At 39.3% G+C, this 22,280-nt stretch overlaps 2 protein-coding genes across 15 annotated transcripts in view; one reads left to right on the top strand and one right to left on the bottom strand.

Annotated features, from left to right (window-relative positions):
- SENP1 (SUMO specific peptidase 1) overlaps nucleotides 1–22,280 on the top strand; it is a 99,649-nt gene that overhangs the window by 1,973 nt on the left and 75,396 nt on the right. For 7 of the 14 annotated variants that reach the window (XM_054526609.2, XM_054526610.2, XM_054526607.2 and 4 more), the window contains 5 exon segments: nucleotides 2,626–2,673; nucleotides 5,991–6,121; nucleotides 7,686–7,770; nucleotides 15,145–15,304; nucleotides 20,328–20,499. In XM_054526609.2, coding sequence (XP_054382584.1) covers nucleotides 2,626–2,673; nucleotides 5,991–6,121; nucleotides 7,686–7,770; nucleotides 15,145–15,304; nucleotides 20,328–20,499 — 596 coding nt within the window. 14 annotated transcript variants of the gene reach the window in all.
- LOC129049118 (V-type proton ATPase subunit F) lies at nucleotides 17,897–19,613 on the bottom strand. The gene has a single exon (XM_054527191.1). It carries the CDS (start codon nucleotides 19,022–19,024, stop codon nucleotides 18,665–18,667), a length of 360 nt encoding a protein of 119 aa, XP_054383166.1. The 5' UTR covers nucleotides 19,025–19,613; the 3' UTR covers nucleotides 17,897–18,664.

Genomic DNA, 22,280 nt, shown 5'->3' with positions numbered 1-22,280 from the left:
TTGGCTCACTGCAACCTCTGCCTCCCGGGTTCAAGCGATTCTCCTGCCTCAGCCTCCCGAGTAGCTGGGATTATAGGTGCCTGCCACCACACCTGGCTAATTTTTGTATTTTTGGTAGAGACAGGGTTTCACTGTGTTAGCCAGGCCGGTCTTGAACTGCTGACCTCGTGATCCGCCCACCTTGGCCTCCCAAAGTTCTGGGATTACAGGTGTGAGCCACTGTGCCCAGCCTCAATATATATTTTCTAGTAACTTCCTTGCAGCCCTAAACATTGTCTTTCATAATCCCCTCTTTGCATATGTGTAGGGTTATAAATGTTTCACCGCAGTTGTCAAGACTGTGATCTTTTTTGTTCTTTCAGATTTCCCATTATCTTGTGTTCCACTACTAACCTGACTTCATCTGAATATCTGTAACAGCTTACGTTCTTTCAGTAAATTACATGACCAGTGTATACTAGGAAATGAATCATTAGAATCATTTTTTTTGAAAAGAAAACATTTTTACAGTTGCATGAATTTGGTGGCATCAGAGGTTCCAGATCCAACATTTTCATGGAGAATCTTGGGGTAAAATATTCATTCTCCCAATGTAACTGCAAGTGGCTAAAAGAATGTACCATAAGCACACTGAAGTAGCTGGATGTATTTGTATTAAAATATAAATGTGGGGTTTTAATTATTTAAAATTATAAATCAGTGTGGATTCCCCAGGGTTAGTGAGGGATTACTTTTAAATTGCCAGTGTGTATGAATCTTTGAGGTTGTGTTAAAGGATTTGAAGTTGTATAATGTTTGAAATGTGCATTTGCCCTGGAGTCAGGATACATGGATTCTTGTCTTCTTTTTGCCCCATCTGTGTGATTTCAGGCTAGTCACTTAACCTCTCTGTATATAATCGATAAAATTCTTTGAATTTCTAGCTTCCTTTTCTCTTCACATCTATTTCAACAAGGATAGATGCAAGGAAATTAACATGGGATTATTCTATTGGGCACCAAGCTTTTAAGTTGGCACTCTTCTTAATAATAATTTTAAAAAGGCTAGTAATGACAATTATGAAGCAACTTTAAAATGTCAAAAAAGTGTTGCTAATGTATTGGTTGATAAGATTTTTTCCCCCTTAATGTGGAACCCAAGGGAGTCTACTCTATTAAAGAAGAAAGAAGGGGAAAGAATAACCTAAAGAATTTTTAGGAAAGAAGCTTTTTAAGTTGAGCATTTGGAAATATATTTGAAGCCTAAATCTAAGGCTTAAATTCTTTAGGGATCCTTCCTGGCAAGACTAGGTAATCAGATAATTACTCTGCTTAGTCTATAGCTATGCCAAGAAAACTTTTTTTTTTTTTTTTTGAGATGGAGTCTCGCCCTATCGCCCAGGCTGGAGTGCAGTGGCGTGGTCTCGTATGCCAAGAAAACTTTAAGCTGCCTTCCTTTGTGTGACTTTCATTATTGTGACCACAAAGAATGCCTATTATCATCATCCAGCCTCATGAATACATTGAAGCCCTAGTATTGCTATGTGGTTGGTGAAGTGCTTAATATTTTTTAAAAATATGGTTATAAGATTATAAATATATATAGGTGTGACTATTACCATCCCTAGTAGCCTCCTTCTCTTGGAAATCTGCCAAGACCATATGTGCCAAGGATATGTTTATTAACCTAGTTCCAAGCAGTTTGGTTGTGTTTTTGTTTTTGTTTTTTTTTTTATTTTGAGACAGAGTCTTGCTCTGTTGCCCAGGCTGGAGTGCAGTGGTATGATCTCGGCTTACTGCAGCCTCTGCTTTCTGGGTTCAAGCAATTCTTCTGTCTCAGCCTCCTGAGTAGCTGGGATTACAGGCACGCACCACCACAGCTGGCTAATTGTTGTATTTTTAGTAGAGACAGGTTTTCACCATGTTGGCCAGGCTGGCCTCCAACTCCTGACCTCAAGTGATCTGCCCTCCTCGGCCTCCCAAAGTGTTGGGATTACAGGCGTGAGCCACTGCACCCGGCCAGCAGTTTGGTTTTTAACATCTTTATTTTGTGGAAAAAGTGGATACATCAGAGGAGTCAGTAATTTTTATATAGGCAAAGGGGCTTTGGTTTGTAGCAGTTTGATTGATGATGTTGGGGGAAGTACTTTGTACTACTCCAGAGTAGTTCTTGATTGTCATTAGAGTATCAGGCTACTGAGTAAGACATGGAAGAAAAGTCTTAATAGGACCATCGCAAAGTCTGTCACTTGTTTATGAAGTGATTTAGCATGAGGTAATAGAACAATGGATTGGGAAGAATTTCTAGGTTATAATTTCGGTGTAGTTGCTAACATTATGACTTTATGCAAACCACTCAGTCTCTTAAGGGTTGGTGCTCCCAACTTGTTTCTTGCTTTAATATTCTATGATTCTGTGCGTAGTCTGTAATTGCTGTTTAATGTAGCACAGGTTGCAGAAACGTTTGGAAGTACCTCAAGCTAGTTTTAGTTTTTACTCTTTTCCCATCAAGTCAACTCTTTACCACCTTAGATTTTTCTCCACTAAGAACACAAACAAATGTCACTTCTAGTGGCTGCACCTTCTAAAATTAAGTGAAGTAGGTGTTTCAGTATGTAATTTTTCTGTTTTGTGTCTTCTTTTATAGGACTTTGTATCTTTGCTAAAGTCAGTGATGTGAAAAGACTTGAAATGGGTAAGACTAACTAGTTGTTGAATCCTTTTAGCTACTCTCATTGGTTAAGCTGTAGTGAAAGAATGGGTTTTCCTAACATTTTCAGTATTTGTATCTTTGTGCTTAATAATAATTTTAAGAGAAATTTTAGTCCTAATTTTGTAATACTATATACCAAACAAAATTATTATTATTACTATTTTTGAAACGTAGTCTTGCTCTGTCACCCAGGCTAGAGTGCAGTAGCACAATCTCAGCTCACTGCAACCTCTGTCTCCTGGGTTCAAGCAATTCTCCTGCCTCAGCCTCCCAAGTAGCTGGGATTACAGGCATGTGCCACCACGTCCGGCTGATTTTCGTATTTTTAGTAGAGACGGGGTTTCGCCATGTTGGCCAGGCTGGTCTCAAACTCCTGACCTCAGGTGATCCGCCCACCTCAGCCTCTCAAAGTGCTGGGATTACAGGCATGAGCCACCGTGCCCAGCCCACATAATTATCTTTTGGTTAGGACATTGTTTATATGCTCATTTAGGAGTATGATCTCATTGATTGTATTGGAAAAGCCAAGTATACCCTAGCAAACATTTACTGTGTACTAGACCCTGTTCTAAGTATTTAAAATATATTAGTTCATTTAATCCTTATAACCATCTTACAAGGGTTCCTAATAGTACCTACCAAGTAGGTTACTGTTATTATCCCTATTATATCACAAGGAAACTGAGACACAGAAGTTAAGAAGCTTGCCTAGAGTCATGTACTATAACTGGCAGAGCCAGGATTTAAACCTAGGCACTCTGGTTCTAGAGTTTTCTAGAGTTCTCGTTCTTTTTTTTTTTCTTTTGAGACGGAGTCTCACTCTGTCACCCAGGCTGGAGTGTAGTGGTATGATCTTAGCTCACTGCAACCTCTGCCTCCTGGGTTCAAGCAATCCCCCTGTCTCAGCCTCCCAAGTAGCTGGGATTACAAACATACGTGCGCCACCACATCCGGCTAATTTTTGTATTTTCGGTAGAGTTGGGGTTTCGCCATGTTGGCCAGGCTGGTCTTGAACTCCTGACCTCACGTGATCCACCTGCCTTAGCCTCCCACAGTGCTGAGATTACAGGGGTGAGCCACTGCGCCCAGCAAAGAGTTCTTGTTCCTTAGTACTATGTTATACTGACTTCTAAATGAAAATAATTTGATTAATGTAAATATTCTATTTCATTTAGCTAGTGTTACTTAGAATTAATTGTGGTTAGGACATTTTTCACTATTTCATTTATAGTATTTTATGTCTGTTAAGGGGATCAATATAAGGTCAGGACTAGTAGCTAATTTAGGAATAAGTTGAAAAATCTATACACTTAGGCCTTATAACATCCCATGTGTTCCTTTTACATTCACATTAGCTTTCCCTCTATTCTGTGTTTTCCTTTTCCTTAGTCTGCCTTCTCCTTCCCTGTTCATTTGTTTCCATTTTCTCTCATTGCTGATATCAGTGTAAGTCATTGAATTCTGTTACCTTTATTGCTTCTATTCTAGCTCTTCTGTAGTAACAAAGGTATCCAAAATGGTTCTAAAGTAAAATTCTGCCATGATATTATAGTTATTGAGCTGATACCTGCTAAGAGCAATATGAATAAAATTGTGCTTTTAAAAAATTTTCAGGCAGATTATTATTATTATCAGAGACAGAGTCTCACTCTCTTGCCTAGGCTGGAATGCAGTGGTATTATCTTGGCTCACTCCATCCTCCGCCTTGGGTTCAAGCGATTCTCATGCTTCAGCCTCCCAAGTAGCTAGGATTACAGGCATGTGCCACTATGCCTGGTGTATTTTAGCAGAGATGGGGTTTTGCCATGTTAGCCAGGCTGGTCTCAAACTCCTGGCCTCAAGAAAGTGACCCGCCCACCTCAGCCTCTCAAAGTGCTGGGATTACAGGTGTGAGCCACCACACCTGGCAGGTGGATTACTTCTTAAAGCACTTTTTTGTGTTAAAACAGGAAATGAACCAGTGTTAACAGTGTGTGTTACTGAATGGTGATTTTTTTCCCCCAATTTTTTTATATTTAAAATTTTTTCTGTAGTTAAAACATTTAAAAAGTTTCTTTTGGGAGCATTTTTGTTTTTTTGTTTGTGTTTTTCTTTGTTGTTGTTGTTGTTTTCTGAGACAGGGTCTCACTCTGTCGCCCAGGCTGGAGTGCAGTGACTCTGTCATGGCTCACTGCAGCCTTGACCTCCCCGGGCTCAGAGTATCCTTCCAGCTCGGCCTCCTAAGTAGCTGGGACTACAGGCATGCATGTCTGGCTAATGTTTTGTTTTGTTTTGTTTTTTAATAGAGACGAGATTTTGCCATATTGCCCAGGCTGGTCTCGAACTCCTGGGCTCAAGCCATTCATCTGCCTCAGCCTCCCAAAGTGCTAGTATTACAGGTGTGAGCCGCCTTGCCTGGTCTTGTTATTTTTTAAGCTTTAAATTAAGCTGTTTTTATATGTGTACAAGTTTTGAACTGTTTGGTAGATGGCCTCAATTAATTCCAAATGAGCCCATTTCTGCACATGGACCTCTTTTGACAATGACAATATGAGATTTTTGCCATTGGTTAGCTATGAAAGAGGGATTTTATTTTATTGCAGAGTTGTTCTTCAAGTTCTTTTTTGTCTTTTTTTATTATTATTGTTAGACATAGGGTCTCCCTCTGTCCCCCAGGCTGGAGTGTAGTAGTGTGATGATAGCTCACTGTAAATTTGAACTCATGGGCTCAAGACAGTCCTTCTGCCTCAGCTTCCCAAGTGGTTGAGGCTACAGACACGTGCCACATTGGCTGGCTTTTTTTTTTTTTTTTTTTGAGATGGAGTTTTGCTCTTGTTGCCCAGGCTGGAGTGCAATGGCGCGATCTTGGCCCACTGCAACCTCTGCCTCCCAGGGTCAAGCAATTCTCCTGCCTCAGCCTCCCAAGTAGCTGGGATTACAGGTACCCACCACCATGCCTGGCTAATTTTTGTATTTTTAGTAGAGACGGGGTTTCACCATGTTGGCCAGGCTGGTCTCGAACTCCTGACCTCGTGATCCACCCGCCTCGACCTCCCAAAGTGCTGGGATTACAGGTGTGAGCCACCACACCTGACCTGCTGGCTAATTTTTAAATTATTTTGTAGAGACAGGGTCTTACTATGTTGCCTAGATAGACCTCAAAAAAATCCTCCTGCCTCAGCCTCTCAAAGTGCTGGGATTACAGGCATGAGGCACCATGCCTGGGTGGGAATTGTTTTTATTAGGTGAAAAGATTGGTTCATAGGAAAAACGTTATTGAAGAATTATGTGACTTGAACTAATCCAGACTGTCTCCCCAGATGATATTGCTGATAGGATGAGGATGGATGCTGGAGAAGTGACTTTAGTGAACCACAACTCCGTATTCAAAACCCACCTCCTGCCACAAACAGGTTTTCCAGAGGACCAGCTTTCGCTTTCTGACCAGCAGGTTAGGAGCAATTTTCTTCCTTTAATTAATTAATTATTTGGGCTCATCATAAGTTTTCATCTTATGTAGTTTAAATGCCACACTCAAAAATACAAGCATAGCTATAAACTTTTTAGAATCAGTAATTTTAGTGTTTGGAATTCTGCTCTATATATTAAAATTAAGACAAGGACGTTAAGACAAAATAGGCTATGTATGAGTTCTTTGAGAACAGTACCTTTTGGAAAACTCATTGTTCCTCTGAATTTTAAACTTAACTTATATGCAGATCAGTGTTCTTTTAAACTAGCACCTAAAATTGCTGAGCATTAAATGGGGGAGAAATATACAGCAGCTCTGAGATATCTGTGCTATAATGCCTGGTTTCTCAAGGTCTAGTTCGGGACCAGCAGCATCAACATTACTTGGGAGCTTGATAGAAATGCAGACTCTCAGGCTTTACCTCATAATCACTGAATCAGAATTTATATTTTAAAAACATCCTCATTTGATTTATATGCACATGAAAGTGTGGGGAGCACTATTAATAAAGCAGTCTTTTTCAATAGGAAAGCCATTAGTAATTTGGATGAGATCATTCTTTGATGTGTGAATCTTTCCTAATTATAGTAGGATGTTTAGCATCCGTGAGCCCTAGGCACTAAATTCCTGTAGCATCCACCTCCCCCCATAATCATTTTAATAGTTAATATACATCCACACATTTCCAGATATGTACTCAGGGTATAGCACCACCTCTGATTAAGAACTATCTCTGTAAAGTTATCAAAAGAACCAAAACCAGATGGATTTTTCTCAGCCTTTTTAATATGTGTTATAAATGACTTTCAGACAGGATGTACTAAATACATATTTACCTTCTAGTGAACATTCTTTGAATTAAATTGTATAACAAATATTTTGCGTGTTTTTTTCCTTGAAGCCTGAATTATTTCATTAGATTGTCTATGTGTTTTCCTTTCTTATTAATATGTAGTATTAATATGTATAATATGTAAATATAATTATATTGAGTTCTGAAATAGTCTTAGTTCTGCTATAGTCTTTATTTAGGGACGGGGTCTCTCCATGTTGTCCATTGCTAGTCTTGAAGTCCTGGGATCAAGTGATCCTTCTGCCTCGGCTTTGCAAAGTGCTGAGATTATAGGCATGAGCCACTGTACCTGGCTTATAGTCTTGTTTAATTATACATTTTTCCTAGTATATGTTTTTATTTTATTGTTAAAAAAGTGACATGGCCGGGCGCGGTGGCTCACGCCTGTAATCCCAGCACTTTGGGAGGCCGAGGTGGGCGGATCACCTGAGGTCAGGAGTTCGAGACCAGCCTGGCCAACATGGTGAAACCCCGTCTCTACTAAAAATACAAAAATTAGCCGGGTGTGATGGCGCGTGCCTGTAATCCCAGCTACTCAGGAGGATGAGACAGGAGAATCACTTGAACTCAGGAGGCGGAGGTTGCAGTGAGCAGAGATTGTGCCGGTGTACTCCAGCCTGGGCAACAAGAGTGAGACTTTGTCTCAAAAAAAAAAAATGTGACTTAAGAAAAATCTTCTGCTTTGTTTAGATTTTATCTTCCAGGCAAGGATATTTGGACCGATCTTTTACATGTTCCACAAGAAGTGCAGCTTATAATCCAAGCTATTACTCAGGTATGACACATTACTTGGAGTCAAGGGACTTTATACCTTTTGGATTTCTTGATAACATATCGTTTATGTTTATCATCTCCAAAAGTAAAAACATTGTCAAAAACAGGATGGTATTTTCTTCACTAAAACATCATTTGAATGGCTTTTCCTGTGTATGTGGTTGCTATGAGACTTTACTGATTTTGTCTCATCCAAATACTGGTTTTCTAGTGGGAAAGTGTTTTGAGAATCTAAACTAACTGTCCATTATGCCATTGTAAAAAGCAGTACAACTTTGTTTTTGACCTTTTTTTGGGAATATGTGTATGTGATGTGTGTAAAGGGTGTTTGTTTTGCATTAATTTAAATCACAGAGCAAGTTTATTTATGTTCTGCTTGAAACCATGAAACCTGAAAATTTATTTCTTCCTGAGCTTGTCCTTCTTTCAGGGCAGGAAATGTTAACTACATGTTTCTGTCTAGCACCTGCCACAGCCATATGCTTGCATATTCAAGGGCTTTTCTATTTAACTTGTGATCCATGACAGAAGTCAGCATTCTCTAGGCTGTTCTTATCCTGTGACCTGCCTGACTTATCTATCATCTGCCCTCTTAACTAGGGTTTGGACTTCCAAGGGTCTTCTGCCCCTGCCTTGAGAAATTAAGAGTTTTGTTGGTTAGCCTCTTGGCAGTAGGACTCAGGAAGATTACAGTAGTCTTCCCAGGTCTTTTTACTCCTCATGCTTCAGTCTCCTTGCCTTACCACAATATGGGAATACTAGTTATACCATTGAAACTGCCTCAACAGGATTTTTTTTTTTTTTTTGACACGGAGTCTCCCTCTGTTGCCCAGGCTGAAGTGCAGTGGTGTGATCTCGGCTCACTGCAACCTCTGCCTCCTGGGTTCAAGCAATTCTCCTGCCTTAACCTCCCTAGTAGCTAGGATTGCAGGCATCCACCACCACGCCCGGCTAAATTTTGTAATTTTAGTAGAGACAGGGTTTCACCATGTTGGCCAGGCTGGTCCGAACTCTTAACCTCAAGTGATCAGCCTGGCTCCGCCTCCCAAAGTGCTGGGATTACAGGTGTGAGCCACTGCACCTGGCTGGATTTTTATAAGGATAAATTGGGATGATAAATATGGAATGCAGATAATAATTATTCTTGTTATTTGGCTTCCTTAGGATTCTTTGTCAGCAAGATGAGATCTCCTCCCTAAAAAGACGTTAGATGCTCTTTTAGATTCATACTATGTTTAAATGTGATTTAGGTGGGTGATACTTTATCTGCCCTGGGCACTGGATTTCCATAGTATGTGCATAATTTGTATAGAAAAATCAATCAATTTTCTCAAAACGTAACTCTACTACCATTATTATTGAGAAGGCTTTTTGATGAACAGAGTCTGAAATCTGATTTGATAGGTCAATATTAATGATGGAGGAACAGTTAAATGGTTAATGAAATTAGATCATCAGTATTTCCATTTGAACTCAGGCTATGTTTGCTTATAATTTCATATGCCAATTTACCATTGGATAGAATCTCTGCTTTGAGTTAAAAACAATTACTTAATAATAAACAGTTATATAGAAAATTATACTCAAAGTTCCCTTCTCATAACCCAATTCTAATGTTTTATTTTTTATTTATTTATTATTATTATTATTATTATTTTTTGAGATAGAGTCTCGCTCTGTCGCCCAGGCTAGAGTGTAGTGGCGCGATCTTGAGTCACTGCAACCTCCGCCTCCTGGGTTCAAGCAATTCCCCTGCCTCAGCCTCCTGAGTAGCTAGGATTACAGGTGCCTGCCACCATGCCTGGCTAATTTTTGTACTTTTAGTAGAGATGGGGTTTTGCCATGTTGGCCGGGTTGTTCTCGAACTCCTGACCTCAGGTGATTCACCTGCCTCAGCCTCCCAGAGTGCTGGGATTATAGGCATGAGCCACTGTGCTTGGCCTATTTTTAATTTTTTTTTTGAGACAGAGTCTCACTCTGTCACCCAGGTTGGAGTGTGGTGATGTGTTCATGGCTCACTGCAACCTTGACCTCCTAGGCTCATGCGATTCTCCTGCTTCAGTCTCCCGAGTAGTTGGGACTACAGGTACATGCCACCATGCCTGGCTAATGTTTTAAAAAATTATTTATAGAGATGAGGGTCTTGCTGTATTGCACAGACTGGTCTCAAACTCCTGGGCTCAAGTGATCCTTCTGCCTAGGCCTCCCAAGGTGCTGAGATTACAGGTGTGAGCCACTGCACCCCATCTCATTCAACTCTTATTTAACTCAAGTCTCTGTGATCTCTTCTGATTATCTGTGTGTACATACCTCATACACGTTGCATGATTTGACACATGTAATCTTTTTTAACTCAGTATTTTTATTTTAATTTTTTTTAAGACAGGGTCTCACTCTGTTGCCCAGGCTGGAGTGCAGTGGCACAACGACAGCTCACTGCAATCTGTACCTCCTGGCTGTGATCCTCCCACCTCAGCCCCCTGAGTAGCTGGGACTACCGGTGCATGCCAGCATGCCTAGCTAATTTTTGTATTTTTTGGTAGAGACGGAGTTTCGCCATGTTGTCCAGGCTAATAGTTATAGTTTTTCATCTGTCGACATGTTTTTTTTTTTAATCATTTTCTGCTCATTTCTAATTCATGGAATTGATACGCACATCCACAATCCCTTATGTGCAATTCCAAAATCCAAAAACCTCTGAAAACCAAAAAGTTTTTTCACATCTCATTTGGCTTCAAAACCTGACCTGAGGCTAGGTGCGATGGCTCAGGCCTGTAATTTCAACACTTTGGGAGGCCAAGGCGGGTGGATCACCGGAGGTCAGGCATTCGAGACCAGCCTGGCCAACATGGTAAAACCCTGTCTCTACTAAAAACACAAAAATTAGCTGGGTGTGTTGGAGGACACCTGTAATCCCAGCTACTTGGGAAGCTGAGGCAGAAGAATCGCTTGGACCCAGGAGGTGGAGGTTGCAGTGAGCGGAGATTGCGCCATTGCACTTCATCCTGGGCGACACAGTGGGACTCCATCTCCAAAAAAAACAAAAAACCTGACCTGAATTCATTCCTTGGCAAAACCTACTTGAACTGACACGAAGCTGTTTATATTTTTTCTTTTTTAAAATCTCTGTAAAAATGAGTATTTTCACATTTTGCTGCAGATAACATGTTTGATTACAGAGTACTCTTACAGATTATACTTGAAGGTGTTACCTAATATACCAGGTTATCTTTCTAAAATTCCAAAAATTTAAAATTTGGATATAGAACTGGACTCAAGCATTTGATTTGGGATAATGGGTGTGTGTCTTCATTTGCTTCATCATTTTCCCTATGGTTTAGGTGCACATTTACCCTTACCATTTTCAGCTATTGTTAATAACATGACTTAAAAGCATTGGTATATAGAGCTTTTTTTCTTCTAAGTTTTAGTAAACCCTTGATATTCACAAAGAATATATCTAAGATTATCTTAAGTCCTAATGTAATATTTGGCCAGATTCCTTGGCTTTCTACTCAGTTATGTAATTGTTGAGAGTTATATTTTTCTTATGTTTATCCTCATACCACAAGTTGATTCCCATATCAACAGTCTTACACTAAAAGCTTCATCTCTCACTTGAGTACCTTTTTTTTGGAGAAGAAAATAATTATAACAGTTACTATATATATGATGATGATTAGAGAATAACAATAGTGAATAATAAAGTCATACTGAAATGGGATGTTAAATTACTCACAGCTTGAAGCAGAGGACTCAAATTTGTGCCTTTAACAAATCTCATCTAGTCCCTGATCAAACAAGCTTATGGCATGTCACAGACATCAAAGGTCACTTTCTAAAAATCAGGAATTTAAATCTGTGTATGTCAGTAGTCTATATATACTTTTTTCTTATAATGAGGTCTTTAATTAAAACCTACTTTTTACTATGGACTTTAAAAAAACTTCTTCCTCTTTCCACACTCATTCCAGTTATGCTCTCTCCTTTGGATATATTCTTTTCTGATAATCCCCACATCGATTGCAGTGGTCATCACCTTGTGCCTTACATCTTGATTGGGCTAGACACGGACCCTCAGTTTACCTGCCTTAATCTGCTGATCCTGACTTTATTGGTATTTGTCTTCTCTCTCACCCTGCTGTCCCCTCCTTCACCAGTATGAAAATGAGCTGGAAGGCCCAAACTTTAGGATCTAGGATCTGGAACTTCTCCTTTATTGCTTTATTGGATTGACTTCTCTAGATCAAGCTGTTTAAAAATCTGCCTCTCAATCCACTTAAGATTAGAGTATTTAAAACATTGATTTTTAAAAAAATAAAGTTTTAAAAACTTTGTTACAGTTTACTTTGTTACAGTAAAACTTTACACGCCTGTAATCCTAGCACTTTGGGAGGCCAAGGCGGGAGTATCACTTGAGCCCAAGAGTTTGAGATCAGTCCAGGCAACGTACTGAGACCCTGTCTCTACAAAAAATAAAAATAAATTACCTGGACATGGTAACGTGACCTGTAGTCCCAGCTACTGAGGAAGCTGAGGTGGGAGCATCTCTTGAGCCTGGGAGGTCAAGGCTGCAGTGAGCCGTGATGGTGCCACTGCACTCCAGCATGGGAGACAGAGGGAAACCCTGTCTCAAGAAAAAGAAAATGTTTAACCCTAAACAGAGAAAAGTAGGATGAAAAGAAATGATTTTGCTCGTGCTTAGAATCATTATCAATGTCTTCTCTTTGGAAAATATGTTACATTAGGTTACCAGAATGATACTTGGTAGGTAATGTTATTTAAACATCCTGCTATTATTTTAACTAAAGTTAACAGGAACAACTGGTAGTACTTACTTTCATAGTAAGTAGTTACCTGACACATTCTTTTTTTTTTTTTGGAGACAGAATCTTGCTCTGTCGCCCAGGCTGGAGTGCAGTGGCACGATCTTGGCTCACAGCAACCTCCGCCTCCTGGGTTCAAGTGATTCTTATGCCTCAGCCTCCCTAGTAACTGGGACGACAGGCATGTGCCACCACGCCTGGCTAATTTTTTGTATTTTTAGTAGAGACGGGTTTCACCATACTGGCTAGGCTGGTGTTGAACCCCTGGCCTGAGGTGATCCACCTGCCTCGGCCTCCCAAAGTGTTGGGATTACAGGTGTGAGCTACCACACCCAGTCTTGACACATTCTTTTTTAATATGAAGTTTATTATATTCATAAAAGTATTGCTTGTCCCTGCAGAAAATTTATGTAGAAAAGTAGAAAAATACCCATCATTCTATCATTAGAACATAACTACAATTAAATTTTTGGGGTATTTTCTCCTAGTTTTGTGTGTATGTATGTGCACATAATAGGTAATCTTTTTTGTGGTGTTTGTAACTCTGATTTCTCACAGAAATCAGTGGTGACAGACTATCATGTTAAACTCTCACTATATGTGGCCAGGCACAGTGGCTCACCTGTGTTATCTCAGTACTTTGCCTTTGGGAGACCCAGGTGGGAGTATCACCTAAGGCCAGGAGTTCGATTCCAGCCTGGGCAACACAGTGAAACCCTCCCTCTCCAAAACAATAGAAAAATTAGGCATATATGATGGTATGCACCTGTAATCCCAGCTTCTCGGGAGACTGAGGCAAGAAGATTGCCTGAGCTTAGGAGTTCGAGGCTGCAGTGAGCTATGATTGTGCCACTACGCTCCAGCCTGGGCAACAAAGTGAGACCCTGCCTCAAAAACAAACAAACAAACAAAAACAGTATCTGTAGTTTCCTCTTGGTCTGTCTCTAGCTTTGTTTGATCCCATCAGCAATAGAACACCATTCAGCGATTTCATTGGGATTGGAACCACCTTTTTCTGTTTAAACAGACTGCCTGATCTTCTGCTTTTCCCCTTGCATTTTAAAGCTGCAGTCTCTGTCACATGCCGTTGAGAATGCTACTCTGACTTATCCTTGGTCTCAAATTTCACACCTGTTAGGGTAATTTGCATTTTTGACAGACCAATGCCTCAGATAGATATCTCTATTTAGATCATGCGCTAATCAAATTTTAGCCAAAATATGTGAGAGACAAATATTTCTACTGTTATAACTTTAAACTTAAGTATAATAATTTTCTAGTTCTTTACTAAGACTCATTTTCATTAGCCTCATGTTTCTATCCTCAAAATTATAGTAATAGATGCTAAGCATAGATACTGATTACAAAGGAACAAAGTTACAATTCATTTTGAAAGTAAATTAGCTTATTTTAATAATCAGACTAAGGTCACCAACTGTTGAATTAACAAGTACTAATACCAGCCATGACTGCTTCTTTTTTCCTATTTACCCTAAATCCTGACATCTTGATTAGCTTACAGAAGCACAAAATTATATTTTGGAAGGCTGCCTATTTGGATAGAGCATCAAAAGATACATTAAATACTTTTAATAGCATAAATTTACAATATTGTGAAAAGTTCTATAATAATATGCTTTAAAAGAATATCTTCAAAATAATGTCAGCATTAGAAAAAAATTCCAGAAATAGAGAATTATTATTCTTGTGTTTTCACTGGAGTTCCTTAGAGTTCCATAACTTAATGTCTGAAGTTATTTTGAGGGAGCTGTTTTAAATTGTCCAATTCTGCAGATAGGGAGAGGAGGGTATAGAAATTATTCTACCATTCCTAGCTGAAACTTCAGGAGGTTTTTGATATCCCAGATTGTAATCCACAAGTTAGAAAATTCAAATAATAAGTAATTCTCAGTTAATCTGATTGTAGTAGCAAACATTGGAGTAATAATATGTTTGATTATGGCATTAGATGACTGAAGATTATTATACCAGAACCAGATATATATGATGGGTCATTCCTTGCCATAAGCCAACCAGAATAAGCAGCAATTAGGTTATCTCTGCTCTCTGAGAGAGTACCTGAGTCTTGAACATGGTAACTAAAACGAAGAAAGTGACACTAGCTGCTTAGTAAGCAATAACTGTTGTTCATTTGAATTACAATTCTCATTGGCCCCCCACCTGCTTTCTTACTGGTCTGGCCTACCTTCTTTCAGGCCCAGGCCTGGGAGTGCTTGCAAGATATAGTTGGGGTAAAATGTTGACTTTTGGTGGACACCACGGAGTCACATTGATGCAGATAAGGCACATGGCTGTGGCAGGATTCAGCTCCTTCATCAATTTTCAGGTTAGTATGGCTGAATCAATTATAGTTTGTAGAAGTTCCCCTACTGCAGACTTTACTGGCAGTTGAGACTGGGATCTTTCTTCCATGAGAGAAATGGTGATATGCCACATTACTTTGGAATACAATGGTTGGTCATGGTTGCAGTCATAAGGAGAACCACCTGTAGAATTTGTTTAATTTATTTAAACTTTTATTTTTTTAGATAATCCTTCCTCAGACAGTTTTCTTGGCTCAGGCGATTTAAGAACCTTTGGCCAGAGTGCAAATGGCCAATGGAGAAATTCTACTCCATCGTCAAGCTCATCTTTACAAAAATCAAGAAACAGCCGAAGTCTTTACCTCGAAACCCGAAAGACCTCAAGGTTGGTATTTTGTCATCTTAGTTCTCAAGCCCTTCCTCAGACATAAGAGAAAGTGACTAAAAGGTAGATAGTTATTACATTGGGATTTTAAAAGAGTAACACCATTTTTGGACTTTAAACCTTAAGGATATGAACAAATCCATTTTACATTTTCAACTTCTCATTTACTTAGTGCTGAATTTTGATGATAGCCAGGTCTTACTAGAAGAGAGAATTTTAAGTAAATCTTGGTGGATATGAGAATATTGGGAGCCTTCAAGATCAATATGGCTTTTACAAATCTTATGGTGAAAATCAGTCAATCTCCACAGTTTGAGCAGGAAAGAAACACATTTTACAGCTATCATGTGAGTAGAGACCTGACTTAAAACTAAAGCAGTTCTCTACCTCATGGCATTAGTCAAGTAGACCAAACTACTTCTATATATTAGAAAATAAAGAGTCACAGGCCGGGCACGGTGACTCATGCCTGTAATCTTAGCAATTTGGGAGGCCGAAGCAGGTGGATCACCTGAGGTCAGGAGTTCCAGATTAGCCTGGCCAACATGGTGAAACCCCGTCTCCACTAAAAATACAAAAAAAATTAGCCAGGCATGGTGGTGTGTACCTGTAGTCCCAGCTACTTGAGAGGCTGAGGCAGGAGAATCGCTTGAACCTGGGAGACAGAGGTTGCAGTGAGCTGAGATCACGCTGCTATAGCTCCAGCCTGGGTGACAGAGTGAGCTCGTCTCAGAAAAAAAAAAAAAAGATAGTCACAGAGAACTTTATCCTAGTTATTCCAACTTTATAAGCTCTTATCTAACAAAACTTACATGGATTATTAAAGGCAGATGAAATCTGGCTTAGAAACTTTTCCCTCAGATATTTTATTATATTATTATTTATTATAGTATTTATTATATTCGTAAATATTTCTTTTTTAAAATAGTATTTATGACTACTTAAATTCTGCCCTGGTGTATTTTAGGAATGTGGGATTTATTTAATGTACTGTTTAGTCAAGTTTGAGCTTTGTGGTGTTGATAGAAGCCAACAAGATGGCTTTTATTATTTTATACACATGGACTCCAGGAATGTGTCAATACTCCCTGGGATCATGTTCCTCACTTAACTTTTAAAAAATTATACAGTAATTCACTCATACACTCACATTGTAGAAATGAACACATTACCAACAAAGCTGAAGATCCCTTGACCACTACCCACAATCCCAATCCCTTTTCCTTGGTGTATTTCCTTCCAAACCTTTTCCTATACCTATTTCTCTCTTACTCTTTCTTACTCATATATAGTATGATATATATGTTATGTATACTATTAAATGTATGATATTATTTTGTCTTCATTAAAGATTTTATATATGCATCATTTAGAAGGTGGCTTTTTTAATGCAATAAGGTCATACTGTTATTTTTTAAAAATGTTATTACAGAAGTAGTACAAATACTTTGGGAAAGTTTAGAAAATATAGTTGAGAAAAATAAAAAATAAAAACATCACATTGCCACCAGCCTGAGATCAACTCTGTAATATCTTAGTAATATCCTTCTACATACTTTTCTCTTTTTTTCCAAAGTGAGTTCATAGTATACATATTCTTTTGTAAATTTTATTTTATACCCTAAGTCATATTTAAATTTTCTCAGTTGACCCAAAAGTATCTTTTATAGTTAGTTTGGTTTTGCATCTGGAAGTTATTGGCTTTGTCTCTTATAACTAGAACAGCCTCTTTTTTTTTTTTTTTTTTTTTGAGACGGAGTCTCGCTCTGTCAGCCAGGCTGGAATGCAGTGGTGTGATCTTGGCTCACTGCAACCTCCACTTCCCAGGTTCAAGCAATTCTCCTGCCTCAGCCTCCCGAGTAGCTGGGACTACAGGTGCCCGCCACCATGTCCAGCTAATTTTTGTATTTTTAGTAGAGACGGCATTTCGCCATATTAGCAAGGCTAGTCTCGAACTCCTGATCTTGTGATCTGCCTTCCTTGGCCTCCCAATCCCTTCCTGGGATTATAGGCATGAGCCACCATGCCCAGCCTCAGCCTCCTTTTTTTAAATGACATGACTTTTCTGTATAATGTTCTACTTTTTGGATTTGACAGGTTGCTTCCTCCCGGTGTCATTATTTTGTCAAAAAATCACCTGTATTTTTTATAAGCTACGTTTTTGATGTGACTAAAAGGTGTGCTGCATTTATCACATTTGAAAAACAAACGGTATCTTGTTTCGGTTCTTCTATTATTCATGGTGCTAGACTGACCTCTGGATTGAGGAACTGACAATCTGGTGGTTAATTGTACAGTTAGGTTTTTCCCCGTGACTTGAATGTAATCTAAATAATGTTACTTTGGCATTATATGAATGATGAATTTCATATCAGCCATCACCTAATAATTAATATCATTTGCTAATACCTGATAATAGTTTTATTAGAGTTAATGAAATAATATTTTTCTAATTTTATCACTTCTACACTTCTTAATTGGCGTTCTGATTGCATTTTTCCTTAGCTGGGGCTATTAGATTCCCTGAAATGTGTTTCCTGTGGGAAAGGCCCGATACATGATTAGATTTTTCTTTTTCATTACCAGTTCTCAAAGCAAGGTTTTTGTAAAATAGACACTTCATATGTTTCAAATGAATTTATCTGTTCCTTTTTTAGTGTCATTATGGATTCAGTATTTTGCAATCCACTATAATTGTTATACTTTTAATGCTCACATTCTCAGAAATTTGGCTAGTGGAAGACCTTTAAGCTCGCTTCTTTGTCTGTTTGACCTTAGCTCATGAATTTTGGGTAACACCCTTGCTTTCTGGCATTGCAGGATGCCGTTGTACTGTTTCTTTAGACGAGTAATATTTTATGTTAAAAAACATGCATAGGCGCACGCATACTCTGGGAAACACAAATACAAAAGACATCGTGGAGAATCCATCATGTCTTTACCAAACAATTACACTGCCCTTGCCATCTTTTCCTAGCTCTGCATCCACTCATCCTAAGAAAATAAGCCTGTTCCTAAAATTCTAAGTCCTTGCTCATTTCCCCATTCTTTTTTTTTTTTTTTTTGGAGAGAAGCAAGAATATGACTGTAATTTAACATCAACGATGACACTGTGTAATAGCACAGGGAAGAGGTAGTGGAGAGAGATGGTCAGGCTTCCTGTTCCTTAACCAGCCTTGATTTTAACAGCAGAGCCCCAGCAACCTAGAAGTGCCTGACCTAGCCTCTTAATGGAGTGGGAAGGGGCAGGGACTTGGAAATTAGAGGCTCAAAATGTAAAGAAGGCTGATGGCAAGCCTGGGGAGAGGCCTGGAAACGAGGGAAGGGCTGAGGGCTGTGAGGAGTCCTCACACGAAGACCCTAGCACAGGTCTTTGGCAGTGAACATGCCCCTGGCCCTGCACAGGATGGAGTCCTTGGCGGCCTCATATGGGTGCTCCTTGGAGGGGATCTCCAGGACAGTAGGGATAGAGTGCTGGTGGGTGTCCAGGGCATGCTGCAGCATCTCTGCGGTGTACTGGTTGATGAGGATGATGCCAGTGTCATCCCGGTTTAGAAATTGCCGGAAAGTGTCTTCGATCTCACTGATGGTCGTATCCTTCTCCACCACCAGGAAATTGGGGTGGCAGTTCTTGTTAAGCTCCCCTATGCCGCCCAGCAGGAAACCAGTCACTGTGTCCTCGTTTCTTATCAATGCAATGAGCTTCCTTCTCCCCGCCATCCCTGCAGCCAGGCAGAGCTCACCCCAGAGCACCAGAAGCCACTCTCATTTCCCCATTCTTAACACACGTACAAACCCAAGAAGACTTAAAGAGAATTATGCACTTTTTGATTTTCTTTAGATCTTGTCTGATTTGGATTCAGACCACATGTAATGATTTTAAAGAGTTGATTTCATTGAATTTAGAATATTCAGCTGTGTTTCTGTAGTCTGAGTCTTGACGAAAAAAGGAAATTTATTATGCTAAGAATAAGTACCTCAAACTTTCCAGGTAATGATAAATGAGAACGAGCACATAGAAAAAACTCAAAATTGGCTGGGTGCTGTGGCTCACATGTGTAATCCCAGCACTTTGGGAGGCTGAGGTGGGCGGATCACCTGAGGTCAGGAGTTCAAGATCAGCCTAGCCAACATGGTGAAACCCCGTCTCTACAAAAATACAAAAATCAGCTGGGTGTGGCGACAGGTGCCTGTAATCCCAGCTATTCGGGAGGCTGAGGTGGGAGAATGACTTGAACCTGGGAGGTGGAGGTTGCTGTGAGCTGAGGTCGTGCCACTGCCCTCCAGTCTGAGTGACAGAGCAAGGTTCCATCTCAAAAAAAAAAAAAAAAAAAAAACTCAAAATTAGTAAGCCTTAGATATAAGACGGGGTTTTTGAGTTCACAATATTCTTCATGCCAATTTGCTAATTTTTCCCATTAGATAGTATAAAGAGTCAAAAAATTCTTCAGAGGAAGTAAATAGGCCAGAAGGAGAATTTAATGACGCAGCCTAATAGTTGTTTTTAATGAAGGATGGGAGCCCTCTGTTGGTCTTTAAGGAAATTTAAAAATTCAGTTTAAAAGCTTAGTTGAGAGGCTTCAGCCTTTATGCATTTTTACATATTTAATCTTAATTTCCTCCAACAGGCTGGGTATAAGGGGTACAGGGAATAATAGAAAGTGTATGTGTTGTTAGCATACCTGGAACCCAGGTTTTTTGAAGACATCTAATCTGTTATGCTTTATCATACCACAAAACTATATGGTTTCTGACCAAAATAAATTCTAGATTGTGGATCTAAAAATGCAGTTTTAAGTGTTTGATAATTTTGACAATGTAAGTTCTTTTAAGTGGCAGAACCTGATGCAGCATCCTTATATATCATTTATTCATTTATTGTGTCTTTCCCTCAAATGGGAAACCTATTATTTTACCTGTTTTGTTTGGTTGGTTTTATATTTTGAAAGTGAAAATAATCACTAGGTTGGATTTATTTTACTTATTATCTGTTCTTATCTTTCTTACAAACTCTTTTTTTTAGTGGATTATCAAACATTTTTGCGGGAAAGTCAAACCATCACTGCCATGTATCTGCATATGAAAAATCTTTTCCTATTAAACCTGTTCCAAGTCCATCTTGGAGTGGTTCATGTCGTCGAAGTCTTTTGAGCCCCAAGAAAACTCAGAGGCGACATGTTAGTACAGCAGAAGAGGTAAGGAAAACCTGTGACAAAAGCTACTAAAAGTTAGGATCTTTCCCTACATTGAGCTGTTTGCTCCCTATTAATAATTAGTTGTTTAAGAACCGTTCTATTTTATCCTTCCTGTGCTTTTTCTGTCTGAATTACTCTTTTTGAGTGTTATCATCTATTCTAAAGAGATTAAAGAGATGTTTTAGCAGGACTTCATTATTTGTCTTACTATTACATCTTCTATGCCCGCTGGACAGCTGACTTTACTTAATCTTTAGTGTTGCCTGAATGGTTTCTCATACATCAAACTGTCTCTCTTTGATCTTTGCTAGACCCTTCCTAAACCCTTGTCTCCTGTGGAAAAAATGTTAGTCTTCCTCTGCAGTTTTTGAAAAAATTTTATTTCAGTCCACGTGAAGTGGCTCATGCCTATGATCCCAGCACAGTGGAAGGCCAAGACAGGTGGATCACTTGAGCCCAGGAGTTCGAGACCAGCCTGGGCAACATGGAGAAACCCTGTCTCTACAAAAAATATAAAAATTAGATGGGCTTGGTGGCTCATGCCTGTACTCGTAGCTACTGGCGAGGCTGAGGTGGGAGGATTGCTTGAGCCCAGGAGGTCGAGGCTGCACTCGACTTGCTTTGTGTCACTGCACTGCAGCCTGGGCATCAGAGTGAGACCCATCTCAAAAAAAAAATTGTTTTTTTAATTTGGTGACATACCTGTTCTTCTTACCAGGAACAATTTTTCAATATAAGAGAAAAATCAAGAAGCTAGTTAAACAATTTACATCCTTTCATTATGAGTAAGACCTTTTTTGAAGTTACAGACTCCTGAAAAGAAAGATGTTCTGTTGACACTTGGGTTGTTGTATTCATTCAGTACACCTAAAATAAAAAGCCAATTTTGTGAATATAATATAGCATATAATTTGCATGATAGGATGTATGCACATATCTGTTAGATTACATATTTAATGTACGTCTAATTGCTGTGGTTGCTTGGAGATACAAATGAATAATAATTACCTTACATTTAAATAGCATTAGAGTGTCCATTGTACTTTCCACGTTTATTATTGTTTTTAATCCTTTTAACTCAGCAAAATAGGTAGAGATGAGGTAATAGTCATGTTTTACAGATTAGGAAAATAAGGGTCATAGGTCACATGACTAGTAAATGGCAGGCCTAGAACCCAGAACTTCTGAAGAGGTTCAGTCAAGTATGCTTTCTGTTATACAACACAGCAATATGGTTCCTGCCCAATGAAGCTTACTGAGCATGGAGTCAAGAATACAGCATTACCTGCTAAATAATTACATAATTTGGTAATCAGTGATCTCTTAGGTGGCAAAACTTGATTATTCGTGATATGGTTAGTAAAAATGCTGTGCATATTTTTGGTTTAAAGTTTGTATTGAGGCCGGGTGTGGTGGCTCACGCCTGTAATCCCAGCACTTTGGGAGGCCAAGACGGGCGGATCATGAGGTCAGGAGATGAAGACCATCCTGGCTAATACAATGAAACCCTGTCTCTACTAAAAATACAAAAAATTAGCCGGGTGTGGTGGCGGGCGCCTGTAAGTCCCAGCTACTCGGGAGGCTGAGGCAGGAGAATGGCGTGAACCTAGGAGGCAGAGCTTGCAGTGAGCTGAGATCGCACCACTGCACTCCAGCCTGGGTGACAGAGCGAGAAGCCATCTCAAAAAAAAAAAAAAAAAAAAAGTTTGTATTGAATCTAAAACATTTGGCTGGGCATGGTGGCTCATGCCTACAATCCCAGCACTTTGGGAAGCCAAGGC

This window comes from Pongo abelii, chromosome 10, assembly GCF_028885655.2.
Source record: "Pongo abelii isolate AG06213 chromosome 10, NHGRI_mPonAbe1-v2.0_pri, whole genome shotgun sequence".
Lineage (NCBI taxonomy): Eukaryota > Metazoa > Chordata > Mammalia > Primates > Hominidae > Pongo > Pongo abelii.
Note: the sequence above shows the minus strand (reverse complement) of the source record. Positions and strands in the feature narration are given on the sequence as shown.